At 42.9% G+C, this 19,727-nt stretch overlaps 1 protein-coding gene across 3 annotated transcripts in view; it reads right to left on the minus strand.

Moving 5' to 3' along the window:
- Positions 1–427: 427 nt before the first annotated feature.
- LOC140739942 (cortexin-1-like) overlaps positions 428–19,727 on the minus strand; it is a 31,865-nt gene continuing 12,565 nt past the window's right edge. For all 3 annotated transcript variants that reach the window (XM_073068637.1, XM_073068638.1, XM_073068639.1), the window contains exon 3: positions 428–8,014. In XM_073068637.1, coding sequence (XP_072924738.1) covers positions 7,620–7,901 — 282 coding nt within the window. In that variant the 5' untranslated portion in view covers positions 7,902–8,014 and the 3' untranslated portion in view covers positions 428–7,619. The remainder of the gene's footprint in view (positions 8,015–19,727) is intronic.

Below are 19,727 nucleotides of genomic sequence, written 5' to 3' on the forward strand. Positions count from 1 at the left end.
CTTTAGCCAGAGGGTGGTGAATCTATGGACTTCATTGACATGACTGCTGTGGAGGCCAAGTAAATTGGGTAAAGTAGAGGTTGATAGGTTCTTGATTAGTCCGGGTGTCAAAGGCTACAGAGAGAAGGCAGGAGAATGGGATTATTTATCAGCCATGATAGAATGGCAGAGCAGACTCAATGAGCTGAATAGCCTAATTCTAATCTGAGGAATCTGAATTCTAATCTGAATTCAGCCTGAGGAACAAGGAGCAAAATGATGAATAAGCTATTCTAGGGCTTCCAGCCAGGTGCAGATATCGATTTTTACCGATGTTTCGATGACAAACTCTGCCATCTTCATCAGGGATGAAGCCTGTGCATGTCCAGTCCGGTGATATTAAGACCCCTGTATTCTGTCCCTCCTGGTTGTTTAGTCCTCATCCAACATGGGTTCCGCTGTTCCCCCCCCCCCCCCTTGTTTACAATCAAATTCCAGTTCTTACTTAGAGTGAGGCCTTCATCTTTGTTAAAATTCAGAAATGACCTGGGTCTCAGGATGGCTGGCGCTTACAGGATTGCTTGTGAATGCGGAGCAGCGTATATCAGCCAAACGGGATACACAATGGAAACCCACATCAAGGAGCACAGGTGGGGTATCTGTTTGGGTTGCCCAGAGAAATCGTGAGTAGCAGAGCATTGCACTTGCAATGGCCATGTGATTGACTTTGATAGCACAAAACTGCTGTGCCACGCCATTGGCTTTTGGGACGGCCTGGTGAAGGCAGCCATTGAAATAAAACTAGAGAAAAAGAATTTTAACAAAGATGAAGATCTCACTCTAACGAAGAACTGGAATTCGATTATAAAACAAGGTGGGACAGCGGTAACCTAATTGGATGAGGACTAACCAATCAGGAGGGACGGAATACAGGGGCATAAATACCACCGGACTAGACATGATGAAGATGGCAGAGTTTGTCATCGAAACATCGGTTACAATCGATACAGGTGTCCCCCGCTTTACAAATGTTCACTTTCGCAACTTCGCTTTTACAAAAGACCTACATTAGTAACCTGTTTTCGCATTACAAATAGGATTTTTGCTTTTACGGAAAATTTTCCCATATAAATTAATGGTTCTTTGCTTTACGCCATTTCGGCTTAAGAAAGGTTTCGCAGGAACGCTCTACCTTTGTAAAGGGGAGGGCACCTGTACCTGGACTCGGCTAGAAGCCCGAGAAGAGTTTAATCGTCATATACTTCAGGAAAACACTAGATCCTTCTTCAATGAGCGAAATGTCTGATATATTCCCCCAAAGTGACATTGGCTGTTTTTCCAGCTGTTCTCTTCCCCAGTGACTCCAAGTTGGAAGGGAGGATATGTTCAAGGGATCTCAAATATGTGGGATATTCCAAAGAGATCAATAGGTTCTTGCTGTCATTTTTCTCCATGCAATTGTGTGTTTTGAACAATGGACCACATTGATCTAGAGTGAGGAACCTGCCTCTGTTCCACATAACATCACCCCCAGAAGCATTTTCAGTCCATCTCCCTACCCCACAGGAAACTTGATGATGAAATTAAAGAACACAGGATTAAGAAAGTCATGTTAAAGAACAAAAAAAGGTAGTTATGGAAGGTTGTTGCTATAGTGGCCAGTGTTGGATTTGAAGGCAATGACGGGCAATGGCATCCAAGATTAATCTCTGTGGTCAAACATCAGCCAGGTGGCCTTGCTTACCAACCTCCATGCTTTCTGCACCTGGGAAATCCACAATCTACACAGGTATCAGGTCACTGGAAAGGAAGAAGAATGTTTCTCTAATGAGCATAGGTGACCTTCCTGTGAGACAGACAACAGCAAACTGCGAGGCCTGGCCCATGGCTTAGATGTCCTCATGCAGGGTTCCCTAAAGGTTAACTTGCAGGTTGAGTCAGTGGTGAGGAAGGCCAATGCAACGTTAGCATTCATTTCAAGAGGACTAGAATACAAAAGCAAGGATGTTATGCTGAGGCTTTTATTAGGCATTGGTCAGACTGCACTTGGAGTATTGGGAGCAGTTTGGGTCCTTTATCTCAGAAAAGATGTGCTGGCATTCAAGGGACCAGAGGAGGTTCACAAGAATTATTCTGGGAATGAAAGGGTTAATATATGAGAAGTACATGATGTACTCGCTGGAGTACATTGGGGTGGGGGGAAGATCTCATTGAAACCTATCGAATGTTGAAAGACCTAGACAGAGAGGCTGTGGAGAGGATGTTTCCTCTGGTGGGAAAGTCTATGACCAAAGGCCACAGCCTCAGAATAGAGGGAAGTTCATTTAGAACAGAGATGAGGAAAAACTTCTTTAGCCAGATGGTGGTAAATCTGTAGAATTCATTGCCTCAGATGGCCAAGATATTGGGTATATTTAAGGCAAAGGTTGAAAGGTTCTTGATTAACTAGGGTTTCAAAAGTTAAGGGGAGAAGGCAGGAGAATGGAGTTGAGAGGGATAATAAATCAGCCATGATTGAATGGCAGAGCAGACTCGATGGGCGAATGGTCTAATTCTGCTCCTATGTCTCATGGCTCCAGTTCCAGCCTGCAAACATAAGGATTATAGTCAATGTACTAGCCACAGTCCTTGCCCAGATTTGAGATTGGAATTGTGACTGGAACAGGGGAAGATTTCAGTGAAGATATCTTGCATGCTAATCCTCATTGAGGATCGGTTATTGGGACTGTTCCCTGAACACCCTGGGAAGTGGAGGTTCCTTCAGCCTTTCCCAGCTGTTTGCCCTGCTCGCCTCATTCTCCCAGCCATGCCATCTCCAATGGGACTGCCTACCTGTACCCACAGAGCTGGCAAAGAATTTTACCTCACTGATCGGCATGTCCTGCAGACACTGACAACTTTACAGACTCCAGGAAGCAGCCAACGCTTGCAGAATTACAGCAAACTGCAAGTGGTTTATGATGGCTGGGTCAGGATCGGTGGAGCTTCTCCTGCTTCTGTTTTTCCCTCAGTCTCTCAGATACAGGAAAATGGTCATTTAAAACATGAACAGAGGTACTTTATAAATGAAAATCCAACATGATCTAACATACTACCTCTGGAACGTTCTACACCGAACACTACTGGACCATCAGAGCAACAGGTCACATGATATAATCCTTAAAAAGGTGACAGCATTAATGCTACATTTTTACTCCATGCACCATACTACACATATTTCACATAGTTTACACCCTTCCTTTAACAACAGAAAGGGAAAAGAATCAAGACATCTAACTGACATTACCGCAGTGCATGGGTGTTCTGCATCCTACCTACTTCTGTCCAAACTGGTTGTGCTACTGTTCTCTCTCTGAGCATCCTTGTGTCTCCCTATCTGCTTTAGTCCAACAAACTTCTTCCGTGGTCTCTTTAAGATGGCACTTGTTCCCCAGTAGGAGACTTGGTAACTCCTTTATGATGTAATATGAACCAGGTGTCAAGTCACCGTGCTTTCTGCTGCATCTGTAGTTGGTCTGATGTGGGCATCATAGAACAGAACAACACAAGAACGGGCTCTTCGACCCATCACGTCTGTGCTGGTCACAATGCCAGTCTATCTAATCTCAGCTGCCGTCACATGATCTGTATCCCTTTATTCCTGCCAGTTCGTGCATCTGTCTAAACTTGTATTAAACATTGCTGTGGTACCTGCTTCCACCAGTGTGTTCCACAGAACATTCTCTGTGTAAAATAAAATTGCCAGAACATCCCTTTTAAACTTTCTCCCTCTCATCTTTAGTATTTTATATTTAGGGAAAAAGAAGATTCTGACTACTTATCCTACCTATGCCTCTCATAATTTTATATGCCTCCATCAATCAGGTCACCCCTCAGCCTCCGATGCTCCAGAAAGTACAATCCAAGTTTGCTAACCTCTGCTTAACACTCTCTAATCCAGGCAACACTCTGGTAAACTTCTTTGGAACCCTCTCAAAAGCCTCCTCATTCTATATTCGGCAACCAAATTAGCACACAACACTCCAAATGTGACATAACTGAAGTTTTATAGAGCTGTAATATGATTTCCCAACTTTTATACCCAATGCCCCAACTGTTGAAAGCAAGCATGCCATACCCCTATGTTGCCTTTTCAGGGAGTTATGGACTTGCACCCCAAGATGACATCAATGCCTCTAATGGTACTACCATTACTGTAGGCTTTTCTCTTGCATTTGCCCTCCCCAGAGGCATCATCTACACTTGACTGGATTAAACTGTGTCTGCTATTTCTCCATCCAAGTTTCCAGCTGATCTATATCATGTTATATCCTCTGATTGTATCCATTAGATTGTAGATTTACCCATATAAATCATTTACAATCATTTACCCATGATTGTACCCATGATTAAAAGATGGTTGTTTTTGGTTCTAACATCTACTCAGAGGTAACCTGTTCAGAAAGCCATATGTTGAGCTCAGCATCTCCTTCACTTGTCTTTTTGCTGGATCTAACCTCAGACCATCTCTGGTGAACAAATAATCCATTAAGTAAAAGACTTCTTCCATCATGAACTCAACTTTTGCCTTTTCAAATTTAGTTTCTTCCCTGCACCTCAATATCAAGGCTTTTGGCTTGAGTCAACGGTGTGCCTCCAGATTTCATCTCTCCATTAATTGTGTATATGCCCTGCTGTTGCCCAAACAGCATTTCTAGCCTCCCTTTTGGATATCTGCATATACTTTTCCGAAGTGAACTCTATCGCATATAACAGCTGTTCCCTCAAGGATGAATCCTGGATTCCATAAATAACCTTATCTCTTGAGAGCAAGTCCTTCCAATCTGCAAAATAGCAATTATCTGCTATTTATCTTTCCTCCGTGTTGAAAATGCCAAACCTTTCTCCCTGCTCCTGGATGCAAAATCTCGTAACAGTCAACAGTTTCATTTCTAGGCAATTTGCAATGTGCTTGTAGCATTCCTAATGCATTCTGTGGACTTCATGATACAGTGCAATTTTCTCCGCACATGACCATTGAGTAACAACAACAGCTCTTGTCAGTCCTGGTTTATTTACTGCAGCCAATTCAATAGATGTAAACACTTCCTTTCAATCTCCATCGTTGAGACAAATTACATGCCTGTTCATCCAGAGGTTCAGAGAGCTCAATTTGGTGATACAACTTTGTCTTTCAGTATGTGCCAACACTATCTCAACTGGGAGGGGTCAATATAAGCACATACTGCTCATCCAATATTCCGATTTGAACACACATATAAATCTCATAGTTCTACCAGCCAGCCCTTCCTGTACCATGTCTCAGTATCTCCCTTATTCAGTCCCTGAGACAATGCAAACAGTTAACAATTTAAAATATCAAAGAAGGTACGTTTATTAACGAAGGAGCGATCATTGCTGGACAGCATGTATATATTGCCAGTCGGCCTTCTTCGAAACAGACTGCTGCTAAAACTTTCTACACTAACACTGTAGCAACACCAAAACACCAATCAGTTACACCAGACGGTCCTTAAAGGCCTAACAGCATTAAAGCAACATTTATTGTCCATAGATTGACATTACACGTGGCACATTCTCGCTGCTGAACACTTCTCCAGCTAAGGTTTATGGAATTCCCGAAGGCCCCGCATCTGAATCAGTAATTCAGCTGGCACGTGGGCTGGGGTTTCCAGGGTACAAGCAGGGTATGGGGTGAGAGCCAGGAGTGGGGTATGTGGGCCTGATCTAGGACTAATGTCTAGAACACCAGGGGTGGGAAGGTAGGGAGCTACATCCGGAGTGTTTGTATACTGCCCTCTCCCACGGTTCAGTGGGAAATTTATTATATCGTACTACACGTAACCTCTGAAAAAAAAGAGAAAGGAAAGTGTGTTTGGGTATTAATAAGAAATCTAGTGGCCTGGCACTGCCGAAGTCCCGGGGCTGCTGGAGTATCAGAGATTTGCTGTAGCCCAGCTTAAGAAAGATCCTGCAGATCAACACTGCATTCTAACTGATATCATGATCCAGAAACTGCCGGAGGAAGTAGCAGAGGTGGCCAGGTACATAGATAAGAAAAGTTTCAAGGAATAAGGGCCAAATGCAGGCAAATGAAACTAGCTCAGGAAGGCACCTTAGTCAGCAAGGACAAGTTAGGTTGAGGGCCTTGCTATATAACTAAATGACTGTATCCCAGCATCAAGAACAGAAACCCTACTCTTTAGCAAGGGGATTAGTCTCACATCTGGAATTGGGACTAACTATTCTTCAGAAAGATTGGATTGTGGAGGATTTTGTGTCATAATTATAGACTTAGTCTCAGCCAACCAAAAGAAATGCATTTATATGCTGTCTTTTGTGATAATTGGACCCGTTTGATGTTTCTTAGATCACAAACCTTCACCCACACATTGGAGATCATGTTGGGATCAATTAGCACCAAACATACTGCAAATAGCATGTAAGGAACAATCGTTCCAGCCACAAGTACTCATTTTGTTCATTTAAACATTCCCTTCAAGGCTATCTGAAGGAAGCCGTGGTTTGCCTGAGTGATTGATCCTTGTTATGGCCTTGGTGAATTTTTAAAATTTATTTGATTTCTGTTCTTTAAAGCTCGGGATGTAAATAAAATATCTGATGAAATTCAAGTTATTTTTTAAAAGAGGTTGCATACACTCATGATGTAGTTTGCTTTTGGTCTCTGAGGCTTTATTATAACGGGTGACCTATACAAGCCTTTGTGATTCATCCCAGCTCACACAAGGGCAATATACTTCAAGTCAGTACTGAGAATCATAAGGGTATAATTAAGTAAGATTAGTTGTATGTACATATATTAATCCTAGGTTTTTTGCCAGTTTAACTAGAAATGTCCCCAATTAACAACCAAGATTTTCTCAGGAAGATTGGGTAACCATAGAAATTCAATCCCTCCGGCTGGAAATTCTAGGATAGTCTGTTCATGTTTTGTAGCACATAGAGAAACCAATATGTGCCACAACTGAGAAATGAAAAGAGCTTTTAAAAGGTGGAAAAGCAGCAGCCTGTTCAAGTAACACTAATTGCATTAACTGTGAAATCCAGTGGTGCTCTTGTAAACCTTTTAGACCACCCATGTGTTTAAGGAACTTGCCATAATTGTCCAGATCTTGGAGCTGGGTCCTGACATGAAGCCGCTTTCTGGCTCCCTCTCTCTCCCTTGCACGCTCTCACTTTCCAGTGTACCTCTCTGTCTCTCTGTTCCTTTGACAATCAGAAACACCATTCCGGCTTTTCAGTTGCCACACGCTGTGCCCTGCTCCTTGTCCACGCAAGTCTCCGCTGTGATCAGGAGAGTCGATCGAGACTGACGTGAGCAATGGAAACAATGACAAGATTTTGGACTACAGCTAATTAAGGGGTCACGGGAGTCCTTGCTCCGCAACTAGGAACTGGGAGACAGTGACTCCGCCGTTAAGTCACAAGCTGATATAACAATGTAACTCACTGAATAGCAGGCAGCACATCTACAGTGTTTTTGGACACCGTTAGCAAGCTCAGAGACTGTACGTCCTAGAAGGGTACCCCTTAAAATTACAAGGAGGGAAGTTATTCGTTAAAATAAAACACAAAAGAAGATCAGCGGCAGAGCAGAGCAAAGTTTGCGGCATTTGACTTCACACCAGGGCATAGTCAAACTGTCCCCTCTCCAGCCCATCTTTACCATCAGACCACGACGAAGCAGGCATCCTACTATAGGGGTCCAATAATATCCGAAAACATCGGACCACCAGGATTATCAGGAAAACCAATAAGAAAATTACAAATGCAAATACGGTTTTTTGTTCCGCCCCCATTGGAACCGAGTAAGTGGAGTCCCCACTGAGGTACATGGATGTAGAAGCCAACAGTTCATCATCTACTGTAGACATGTCATTCATTGTGGCAGCATTATTCATCGCCTGGTCTTTTGGTGCTGGATTACTAATTAGCTCTTCAAAACGTTAAGAGGAGATCCTGTTCTTTTCATCACACTGCCAAGGTCGCGCCAGCGATCAAGATGTTACACCCTCTGCAAAACAACAAACAAAACAGTTAACTCAAACGCAACAACCGCAGGTTTGCTGCGGTGCCTGTGACAAAGAAAGCTTTGAATTAACTTGCAGTTTACAGTCGGACACTAAATTATCAGATTATGGAGCACTACAAAAAAAACTGTCACCTATAACCATGAGTCTTCCTGTTAAAGGAAAGTAGCAACACAGTCAAATAAAATTAACTTCTGTTACTAAGATCAAGGTCAATGTGTGCATGGTGGGGCAAACAGAAGCATATACTATAAGACCATAAGATACCCCCTCAACCATCAAGCTCTTGAACAAAACAGGGCAACTACACTCATCTATTGAGATGCTCCCACAACCAATGATCTCACTTTAAGGACTCTTCAGCTTGCTATTTCATGCTCTTGTTATTTATATTAGATTGGTGTCTTTTATGCACGATTTGCTCTTTCATCAATCCTGTTTATAGTTACTGTTCTATAGATCTGCTGAGTGTGCCCACAGGAAAAAGAATCTCAGGGTTGCAGGTGGTGGTTTGTATGTACTCTGGTAATAAATTTTACTTTGAATTTTGAATTTTGATACAGTTGCTGAATTAGGCCATTTGGCCCATCGACTGTGCTCTGCCATTTAATCATGGCTGATCCATTTTTTCTCTCCGCCCCAGTTTCCTGCCTTCTCTCTGCATCCCTTCATGCCCTGACTAATCAAGAATCTATTAACCTCTGCCTTAAATATACCCAATGACTTGGCCTCCACAGCTGCCTGTGGCAAAGAATCCCACAGATCCTCCACTCTCTGGCTAAAGAAGTTCCTCCTCACCTCTGTTCTAAAAGGATGCCCCTCTATTCAGAGGCTGTGTCCTCTGGTGTTACACTCCCCCACCATTGGAAACATCCTCTCCAATCCTCTGCACGCCACTCTGTCGAAGCTTTTCAACTTTCGATAGCTTTTAATCAGGTCTCCACTCATTCATCTGACTTCCAGTAAGTTGAGGCCCAGAGCCATCAAACACTCCTCTTATGATAAGACCTTCAATCCCGGAATCATCTTCCTTTGAAACCCCTCCAAAGTCAGCACAATAACTTCCTGCTACTTACACATGCCTTCACCCTATAATGTTAAGGACTATGCAAGAGGCCCATCAAAAGCCATCAACTTTAAGTTCTGGCACATGACCTTGCTTCTTAATTATCTGCAGGCCTACACTCATTCTATCGACTTTCATTCTTAGATACTTTTCCTTTCGTGGTGCTGGCGCACTGACGCTGAAAAACATGTCGACAGCGCCGTCAAGAACCCAGACGATACCAAGCAACCTTCGAATGTGGGCGCCATCGCATTTCATCCTGGCCAGTCCAGAGCGGAAATTTGCACCCTTGCGCTTTTCTGAAGCACTAACAGTACTGAGACTGTGTACTCGAATTAGGCATGATTGAAGGGAAAAGCAATTGAATGATCATCCTCTATTTCTCTGATCAAGCAAGTGATCACAAGATCAATATCTTACAGTGATGTTCTTGTCTTGCAATACAGTGAAGGATTCCAGCCACTGATTGTAAGGAAATATGTAGAAGCCTTCTTTGTTTTATTTTTAATTTCATCAAGTTATGATCACTCTTGCTAGAGTGAGGACAGCTGCTCAGTGCAAACAGCACATGAAAGCCTTTAAATATTAGTTGTCTTTGAGGGAGCCAAGTAAGAAAGAATTTAAATTACTACTCTTACTACTTAGTAGGAAAGTTAATAAATGTCAATAATGTAGATAAATTCTAAGAATGTGGTGTCACTTTTGTTTAAAAAAAACATGCTCAGGATGTTGTTTAATCTAACATAAGGGTATAGTTTGCATTAAGGGTCAAGGAATTTTTCCTGATTCATGATTCAGAGCTGGAGTTTAGCCCAACTCATCCTGTTTGCAAATGGCTAGCTAAGATACTTTGATCCCATTTTTAAAATTACTTTTTTAAAAAATTCTAGTCAATGTCATCTGACAAACTTTCTTCTTTCTAACACAATGGACTGGATAGTCTAGTCTGTATTGCAGCTACATTTACTGTATATACCATCCAATATTCATTATAAGTCGCAAGGTGCCATAGTGGTTAGCGGAACACTATTGCAGCTAGGGGCAACAGAGTTTGGAGTACAATCCCAGTGCCCTCTGTAAAGAGTCTCTGTACATCCTCCCCATGGAGTGCATGGGTCTTCTCCGGTGCTCCGGTTTCCTCCCACAGTCCAAAGACATACCGGGTGAGTTAATTGATCATCGCAGATTGCCCCAATGATTAGGCTAGGGATGAATCATGAGTACAATTTGAACAAAACAAAGACTACCATGGTTAAAGTGGTCAAAGTGTTACTACAGGTTCCTTAAGGTTGTTAGAACCAGGGGAGGTATTGGGGACAAGCTCCCACTACCTATTAAGTACTCCCAAAGGTATGCCTTAAAATAACTCCTGACAACTAAGTCCAGCTCCCGGCCGTCACATGTGCCTTAGCTATTAAGCCTGGTGGAATTGGTTCTATGGACAGGAGAAGGGGCAAAGGTGGGTTATTGGTGCCTTAAAACCAGCTGCTTCAGGCAGATGGAGCTCGTCAGCCATGGTTGGCAGATCATCTAGAAGATATAAGATATAGGAGCAGAGGTACGCCATTCGGCCCAACAAGTCTGCCCCGCAAACTCAGAGAAGGAAAATTCTGATCTCGAACTTCCACTGCCTTGCGGCTATACCCTTTCATGGAGAAGGCTTTGGGAGTAAACCCAAGGAAAAAGCCAGAGCTGGAGTCCTGAAAGCAGTCAGGTATTGAGTTCAACACAGACTAGGAACTCCTGCGACACCGCTGGTGCACAAACTGTATCGGTCTTTGCCGTTCCTTTGGATTCATCAGCTGCATGGAGAGAAGGAGCCTGCTACATGGGCAACAGCCTGCCCTCCGTATCGTACTGCCCTGGCTTGCGTATCATGTAGACAGCTGGGATGCAGCTTTCATGGTTGACCCCGACCAACAGTGGGGCTCAGCTTTGCCAGGAACAGGTAGGTGTAAGGGAAAAAAATGTGCCGTCAAAGTTCATTAATTACATTTAATTGAAGGTGACTGGAGAAAAGTATAGCAGGGATGTCAGAGGCAGGTTTTGTTTTACACATAGATTAATGGGTGCATGGAATGCACAGCCAGGGGTGGTGGTAGAGGCAAGATACATTAGGGGCATTTAAGACTCTTAAATAGGCACATGAAAGAAGAATGGATGGCTATGCGGTGGGAATTAAAGGGCTTGGTTAATCTTAGAGTAGGTTAAAAGGTCGGCACAACATTGTGGGCTAAAGGACCTGTATGGTATGAGACAGTTGTATGTTCCATATACTGTATCTGTATTCACACTGTTGCTTCTTTATTGGTTACGTGCCAGGAAAACGCCCTCAGAGGCGACTGTTACCAAGAATGAGAAGACACAGTGTAGCTTGCCAATCCTCCTAAGGAATCTTTGGGGAAAGCAATTAACTGAACCTAGACCAATATATCAAACAGCGCATTAATTGCCTGCCTGCCTACATTAACTGACCTTCGTCAAAGTAATACACTTGGTTTCCCAGAGCAAGGAATAAAGGGAGACAGGGGCAGGGATTTCAGGATCAAACTGGGACGGATGAGACAAACGGGATCACTTGGAGGAGCACTCTCCGTGATACAGTCCGTCCGGAACCCAGCAGGAGGGCCACTAATGAGACCAGGTTCGAATGTTAGCTGCCCCCCCTTCACCGGGATCTTCCTGTTATCTCATGCCGAGCACACAGAACATGTGTGCATGTGGCAATGGCGGGAACTGCTAAGCTGTGGATATTGCCTTTACCGAACTGAACTGGATATTTTGGAAATTACTTGTAAAAATTGGTAAACTGTTGTGTCCTGAAAGGAAAACAGTATCGACCTGAACTGAAGGACCACAGATTGTTTCCTTCATGGTAGAAGTCCATTTGGCCCATCATGTCCATGGAACGAGGGGTGATTGATAAGTTCATGGTCTAAGGTAGAAGGAGTCAGTTTTAGAAAACCTAGCACATTTATTTTTCAACATAGTCCCCTCCTACATTTACACACTTAGTCCAGCGGTCGTGGAGCATACGGATCTTGGACCTCCAGAAAGTGTTCACAGCAGGGGTGATTGATAAGTTTGTGGCCTAAGGTAGAAGGAGATGTTATACAGCTCTCGCTACATGCACGTGCAGGTCAATTCTTTGAGTGATTATGCAGAGCGTTTAAAGTTAATAACTCATCTCCTTCTACCTTAGGCCATGAACTTATCAATCACCCCTCGTAGCTCTATGTAAAGTCATTCAGCTATTGCTTTCCACCACAACCTACACACTCACTCCTTTCAGACACTTACCAGCGCCTTTTCATCACTCCTACTGAATCGCCTTGTACTGCACCAAGCTGTGCAATTCAGACACTCGCATTTTGGAATTGTTTCTTTTGCCAATCACCTCCATTCTCTTTCCCGTTGTTCCTGATCATCCCTCCGATGGGAACAGTCTCACCTCAGCAGATGCTACATCTGTCATGATTTTACGTGTCTCTGTCAGATCCCCTTGCAAACTTCTCTGTCCCAAGAACAGCTCCGGTTTCTCCAGTATATCCACGTAGTGGCACCTTCTCCAAAGCCTTCCCATCTTTCTTAATGGATGGTATTGAGAGCTGGGCACAAGGTGTCATTGAACCAGTGATTTAGATAGGTTCATCCATAACTTCCATCTCCTGCTACTACTTCCTCCAGCATCTCCAGCATCTGCAGATCTCTTGTGTTCATTATAACTTCTTTGCTTTTGTACTCTATTTACGAAGCCCAAGGTTCTCAATTCATTTTAGCCACTTTCACAAATTACTTTGATAGTTTTAGTGACACTTAATTCAAGATATCTCTATTTCTGTACTCCTCTTAGAATTCTGCTCTCTAGTTTAAATTGCCTCTTCTTGTATTTCTTTAAAAAGCTAACACTTCACATCACTCACTATTAAGCTTCATCTTCCAAATATCAACATATATCCACTGGTTCCACTAGCCTGTCTATATCTGCCCTAAAGACTGTTACTATCCTTTTCATAGTTCACTATGACTCCAGGCTCTGTATTAAGTTAAAATTTTGAAACTATGTTCTCTACGGCGAGGTCCAAATCATTAATATGCATCAGGAAAGGCAATGGTTCGAGTATCAACCCCTGGAGAACTCCAGACTACACTTCCAATAACCTTCACCACTACACTCTGCCTTCTATTTGTCAGGCAATTTTCTATTCTAGCTGTTGCAGGCCCCTTTTATTTAAAGGGATATTTATAGCTCTTGAATATAAATAAACCAAAGCAGCAAGGCATCTAATTATTTTTTTTTTAAAGAGTTTAATTTACATGACATGTTTTAAAAACGAAAAACCTCCCAAAGCATATTGTAGCCAACTTTCTGTTGTCACAGTAGCACTTTTAATATAATAAAGCAAGATGTTCACAGGAATGTTAACAAGCAGAATCTGACATCCTGTCACATAAAAAGAAAATGGGAGATGTGCTAAAGCATAGCTGAAGAGGGACATTTTAAAGGGATGGATAGCAGAGAGATTTAATGAGAAACTTTTCAAACTTTTTGTTAAAGCGAATGATAACCCAAAAGAATTGTTTAAGACTGGGGAGATAATTTAGGAAGAGTTTGAATATTTTAAGCTCTGGGGTGACTTGAACATAATGATCAGTATATCAAAAAATAGAGATTTACAGGCTATCTAATTGTCAGCCTCATCTATAGAACTTCGTCCTTTCGCCAATGTTGGAGCAAGGCTGGAACAAAATGGTGCTGGCAGATCCCAAAGTGGCCATCGGTGAGTACATTACTGGTAATGGTACCTCTTAGCACTGGCAATAATTTCTTCCATCACATTACTGAATGGCTGGAAGTAGGCAAATTGTGTGGCAATTGACGTTGACCAGTGAGCACAGGGATTGTAAGTGAACATCATTAGTATCAGAAAAGCAAAGTGTAGTGCAAATTCCAATATATGAAATGTGGAATACAGGAGACTGAACAATGACCACAGGAATTATATTTAACATTACATGAATGAGGGGGTCATTGTTCCTTCATTCACTATGTGCCGTGTCATACATAGCAATCATGGTCTTTCCATGATCTTGGCAAATTTTTCTACAGAAGTGGTCTACCATTCTGGGCAGAGTCTTTACAAGATGAGTGACCCCGTCCATTATCAATACTCTTCAGAGATGGTCTGTCTAGCATCAGCGGTCACATAACCAGGATTTGTGATATGCACCAACTGCTCATACACCCACCCACCGCCTGCTCTCGTGACTTCCTGTGACTACACCTTGCCCAAGGGTGAGCTGCAGGTTAGCGGAGGGAAGGAGTGCCTTACAGCTCCTTTGGTAGAGACGCATCCACAGTGTGCCATCGATGAGGTAAGCAGGGAGGGATGTCCTTACTGAGGTTTGTAAAAGCAGCAAATAGAAGGTAGATGGTCAGTCTTTTTCTCAGGGTAGGGGAGTCTAAAATTAGAGGGCACAGGTTTTGAGGGGAAAGATTTAATGGGGACCTGGGGAAGAGGGGGAGGGATGTTTTTCACATAAAGAGTGGTGGGTAAGTAGAGAGAGCTGCTAAAGGAAGAGGTAGAGACAGTTACAATTACTAAGTGTAAAGGTTCATGGATAGGAAAGGTTTAAAGTGATGTGGGCCAAATTCAGGCAAATGGCACCTTAGTCAGCATGGGTGAGTTGAGTTGAAAGGACTGTTGCCGTGTGTTATAACTCTATGACCAGTAGTCAGGGAGCAGAGCAGAACTGGAAATATTAGCTTTGATAACAGCAAATATAGGACCCGAAACATGGTAGATGAGTTCATTGGCAACTGTAAATTGCCATGAATGTGTAGCTAACTGCTAGAATCTGGGGGAAGTTAATTAGAATGTAGGGAGAATAAACAGAAATTAGCGTGGGAATAGACCGCAATCAGAATTGGGTTTATTATCACTGACACAGGTCCTGAGATTTGTCGTTTTGTAGCAGAGCACAGTGCAATACATAAAAAATGCGCTTTACATTACAAAAAAAAATCAAAAATTAAATTAAATAAGTGGTGCAGAAATAGAGGGGTAGCACAAACAAGAGAAAACCTGGAGATGCTGGAAATCCAAGCATGACACACAAGATGCTGGAGGAACTGAGCAGGCCAGGCAGCATCTATGGAAACAGGTAAACAGTCGATGTTTCGGGCCGAGACCCTTCAAGACTCATGAATGAAGGGTCTTGACACAGTGGTGTCAAGGAAACAACCTCTCCCTCAATGTCACAAAAACAAAGGAGCTGGTTGTGGACTACAAGAGGAATGGCTCACCCCTATTGACATCAATGGATCTAGGGTTGAGAAGGTGAACAGCTTTAAGATCCTTGACATACAAATCACCAAGGACCTCACATGGTCTGTACACATCAGCTGTGTGCTGAAAAAGGCACAACAGGGGCACAATTGAGAGCATCCTGACTGGCTGCATCACTGCCTGGTACGGGGACTGTACTTCCCTCAATCACAGGACTCTGCAGAGAGTGGTGTGGACAGCCCAGCATATCTGTAGTTGTGAACTCTGCACTATTCAGGACATTTACAAAGACAGGTGTGTAGAAAGGGCCCAAAGGATCATTGGGGACCCAAGTCACCCCAACCACAAACTGTTACAGCTGCTACCATCCGGGAAACGGTACCACAGCATAAAAGTCAGGACCAACAGGCTCCGGGACAGCTTATTCCATCAGGCCATCAGACTGATTAATTCATGATGACGCAATTGTATTTCTCTGTTATGTTGACTGTTCTGTTGTACATACTATTAATTATCATTTACTATAAATTGTACATTGCAAATTTTGACAGACGTAACAAAGATTTTTACTCCTCATTTATATGAAGGATGTAAGTAATAAAGTCAATTCAATTCTTGACCCGAAATGTTGACTGTTTACTCTTTTCCATGGATGCTGCCTGACCTGCTGAGTTCCTCCAGCATTGTGTGTGCATTGATTGAATAGTGAGGTGGTGTTCATGGGTTGGTTCATTGTCCATTGAGAAGTCTGATGGCAGAGAGGAAGGAAATGCTCCTAAAACCTTGAGCGTGTGTCTTCAAGCTCCCATACCTCCTCCCTGATGCTAGTAATAAGAAGAGAGCATGTCCTGAGTAATGGGGGTCCGTAATGGTAATTGGTTAAATGGTTCATAGCTACTCATGAATAGATAAATGGGGGCTTAATGGTTGACCTGGATTCTGTAGGCTAAAGGACATATTTCCTTTCTCTTTGACTGCATTGATTCCCTATCACCTAGTTCATGGTTAAATGGGTTGGGATGAAACTGTGAGCGGTCTGTTTCAGTTATGGTCCATGGGCAGGAAGAGAGATGAAGTCAGCAGATGGACAATGGAGGTGATGCTGCTGGCTAAGGACAATTACGTCCGACCTTCCTCACACTTTGTTGGATGAAAGTTCTTTTCATTCAGTTCTGGATGCTGGAAAAGCAACACAATGCACTGAAAAGAACAAACAAAAACAAAATGCTTCAAGAATTCAGCAGATCAGGCAGCATCCGCAGAGGGATACAGACAGTCAATGTTCCAGGTGAGATTCTTCTTCTTAACTGAAGGAGAGGAGGGAAGATAACCAATATAAATAGGTGAGGGGAAAGCGACAGGAGATATGTAGAAGCAACAAAGGGCAGCAAAAGATTCTAATAACAAAGACTGGGGCATGGAGTGGGCAGATAGCTACACTGGGTGGTGGGGAGGAGACCCAGTGGGCAGTGTGTATATGTGGTGCTGATGAAGTAGGTGGAAGAGGGGAAATGAAGATGGTGGCCGGATGCCAGTGGTGTGTGTATGGAAGGAACTGAGTAGACCAGGAGGAGAGAGAAAGGGACAGTGGGGGTGCAGGTTATCTGAAATTAGAGAATTCAATGTTTGTGCCATTGGATTGAGGATGGAATACGAGGAGGGAGGTTTGAGGAGAGATGCTGGATGAGGTTAGGTGGGTGTTCAGATAACATAAGGAACTAGCATAAGAGAGGGAGGATGAGGAAATTCCAGTAGGAGACATACACAAACAGAATGAGAAAATATGTCGAGTGATTGATTGGCTGTGAGTGATGGAATTGAATTCGGTGAAGGCAGACTGACACAGCTAGGTGATGGAAAAGGAGCTTTGGGTGGATGGAAGGTTGAAGATTGATTGAGAGGGGTAGGAGGAATAGCTTAGCAAGGTCACATTCACAGTGGAAGTAATTGCTGCTTTGGTCAGTGATGACTACATTTTTTGACATTAAGAGGATCAGGTTACATGGGTCAGGTACAGGAAAGTGGCGCAGAGGTAAAAGGTAAGGCTTGATCTGACTGAAGGGCAGAGCAGATGCAAGGAGACAAGCAGCCTCTGCTGTTCCTAACTTCCACATTTCAGGTTGGAGCAAGGGGTAAAACCCTTTCAAATCAGGGGAGCTGCCAGAGCGTAGATGACTATGGATTGGAGAAGCTTGGAAAGGAAAAAGGGAGGAGTCGAATGTCTTTGGGTGGAGGGGTGGGGGTTGGTGATACAGAGGCTGGGGAGGCGGGAAGGTGATAAGTGGAGTCAGATGCGGAGTGGATAGGAGGAATGAACAAAGGGAGAAGAAAGCTAGGTAACAGGTTAGGTGCGGGGGAGGAGTGCACTGAAATTCCGTTGCCATGGCAAAGCCAAACACAAATTGGGAGAACAACATCTCATGTTCTGCTTGGACAGCTTACAATGCAATAGTATGAACCGTGAATTTTCCAACTTCAGGTAACACACATCTTCTTAATTATCATGCCTAACCACACTCATACTTTAATTATCTACGTTCAACCATTTTGATGAAAAGTCACAGATCTAAAAACATTATAGACCTGTTTCTCTTTGTGCAGATGCTGTCTAACCCGCTGCAGATATCCATCGTGCTATTTTATTCCAGACTTCCAGGATCCGCAACATTTTATTTTTGGTTTGTACATTACAGAGAGTTGACTGAGCAATGAAGTTGTTAAGAGCAAACACTAAACCCTTTTTACAAATCTTCCAGTTCCACTTCTGACATTTAGTCATTGGTAAACTTAAAATGTGTTGTATTCATTCTCAAACACTGTAGCAGGCAGTATTCAACAACCTGTCAATAAGCAATCCAAACTCACAGAGAGCTTCAATCCATCAGTCCCTCTTGATTATTCTATATAGGCCACGTCATGGTTTTCCACGATTGACATAAATGAGGTTATTTGCAGTTACTTCCTACCACAAGTTAATAAGTTAATCAAGTTAACAAAACAACCTTAAAAGAAAAATATATCCCAAACCCATTTCCTACTCTAGTGGCATGAGTTTGAGACAGCACTTTGCTACCTTATTGAGACAACATAAAAGTAGATTTTGTTTATTATTGTCAATTAGGAAATCACTTTTAATCACGCAGCTCTTTCACTTTCAGAAATGGAGAAGAAAAGAGGTATAATAAAAGTAAAGTTGCATTCATGTTTAAAACTAACTGATTTACAGACGAGGAAATGCCAGAGTTAGCTTGTTTTGTGAAGTGGTACTTTATTGCCTTCTCTGAGTCAGTGTGCTGAAGTAAAGTGAAATCTGCAGCCAAGGTCAGTGCAGCTGCACCCACAGGGAGATGTTGCATGGAAGCCAAGATCACAGCCTAACATAAAGTTCAGACAAACTGCAAGGAATGGGCATTGGGAAAAGAAAGGTGCATCAGTGAGTCTGATCATTCCATAAATGATCAGCGGCTCCACTGACAGGCTTGCACATTGTGCTCTGTAAGTGACACAGAATACAGAACGCAGAACAGAACAGCACAGGAAAAGGCCATTCAGCCCTCAAAGGCTGTGCCAGCCCTGATCTAAACCAATCTCATTCGCCTACACATGGTCCCTATCCTCCATTTCCTATCTGCTCACGGGTTATTAAATGCCTCTTAAATGTCGCTGTCACATCAGGATCTGCCACCTCCCTTGGCATCACCTTCCAGGCACTTATCACTGTCTGTGTTTAAAAAAAAACAGCCTCACAGACCACCTTTAAACATTCTCCCTTTCACCTCAAAGTTATGCTCTGCAGTATTTGACACTCCCACCCTTGGAAAAAGACTGACAATCTACACTATCAATGCCTCCGATAATTTAATATATTTCTATCAGCTTGCCCATTCATCTCTGCCCACTCCAGATGAAACAATCCAAGTTTCTCCAGTCTCTCCTTAATACTAATACTGTCTGATCCAAGCTGAACCTTTTCAACAACATCCCCACAGCCTCTACAACCTTGTGGTGACCAGAAATGCATGCTATGTTCCTAACATGGCCTAACCAAATTTTGACTAAAAGATACAAGAGACTGCAGACGTTGGAATCTGCTGCAATATTTTATATTTGATGCTCCAGCTGATTTTGACATTTATGCCATACACCTTCATCAATTTGTGTAGCCTGTTTTTGGGAGCTATGAACTTGCGACCCAAGGTCCCTCTATACATCAATTTCCTAGGGTTCCTGTCACTTACTTTATACCTCCCTCTTATGTCTGAGCTCTCAAAATGCAACACCTCACCTTTGTCCAGATTAAACTCCACCTGCTGTTTCTCTGTCCAGATTTCCAAATGATCT

The sequence above is a fragment of the Hemitrygon akajei genome, chromosome 16 (assembly GCF_048418815.1).
Source record: "Hemitrygon akajei chromosome 16, sHemAka1.3, whole genome shotgun sequence".
Lineage (NCBI taxonomy): Eukaryota > Metazoa > Chordata > Chondrichthyes > Myliobatiformes > Dasyatidae > Hemitrygon > Hemitrygon akajei.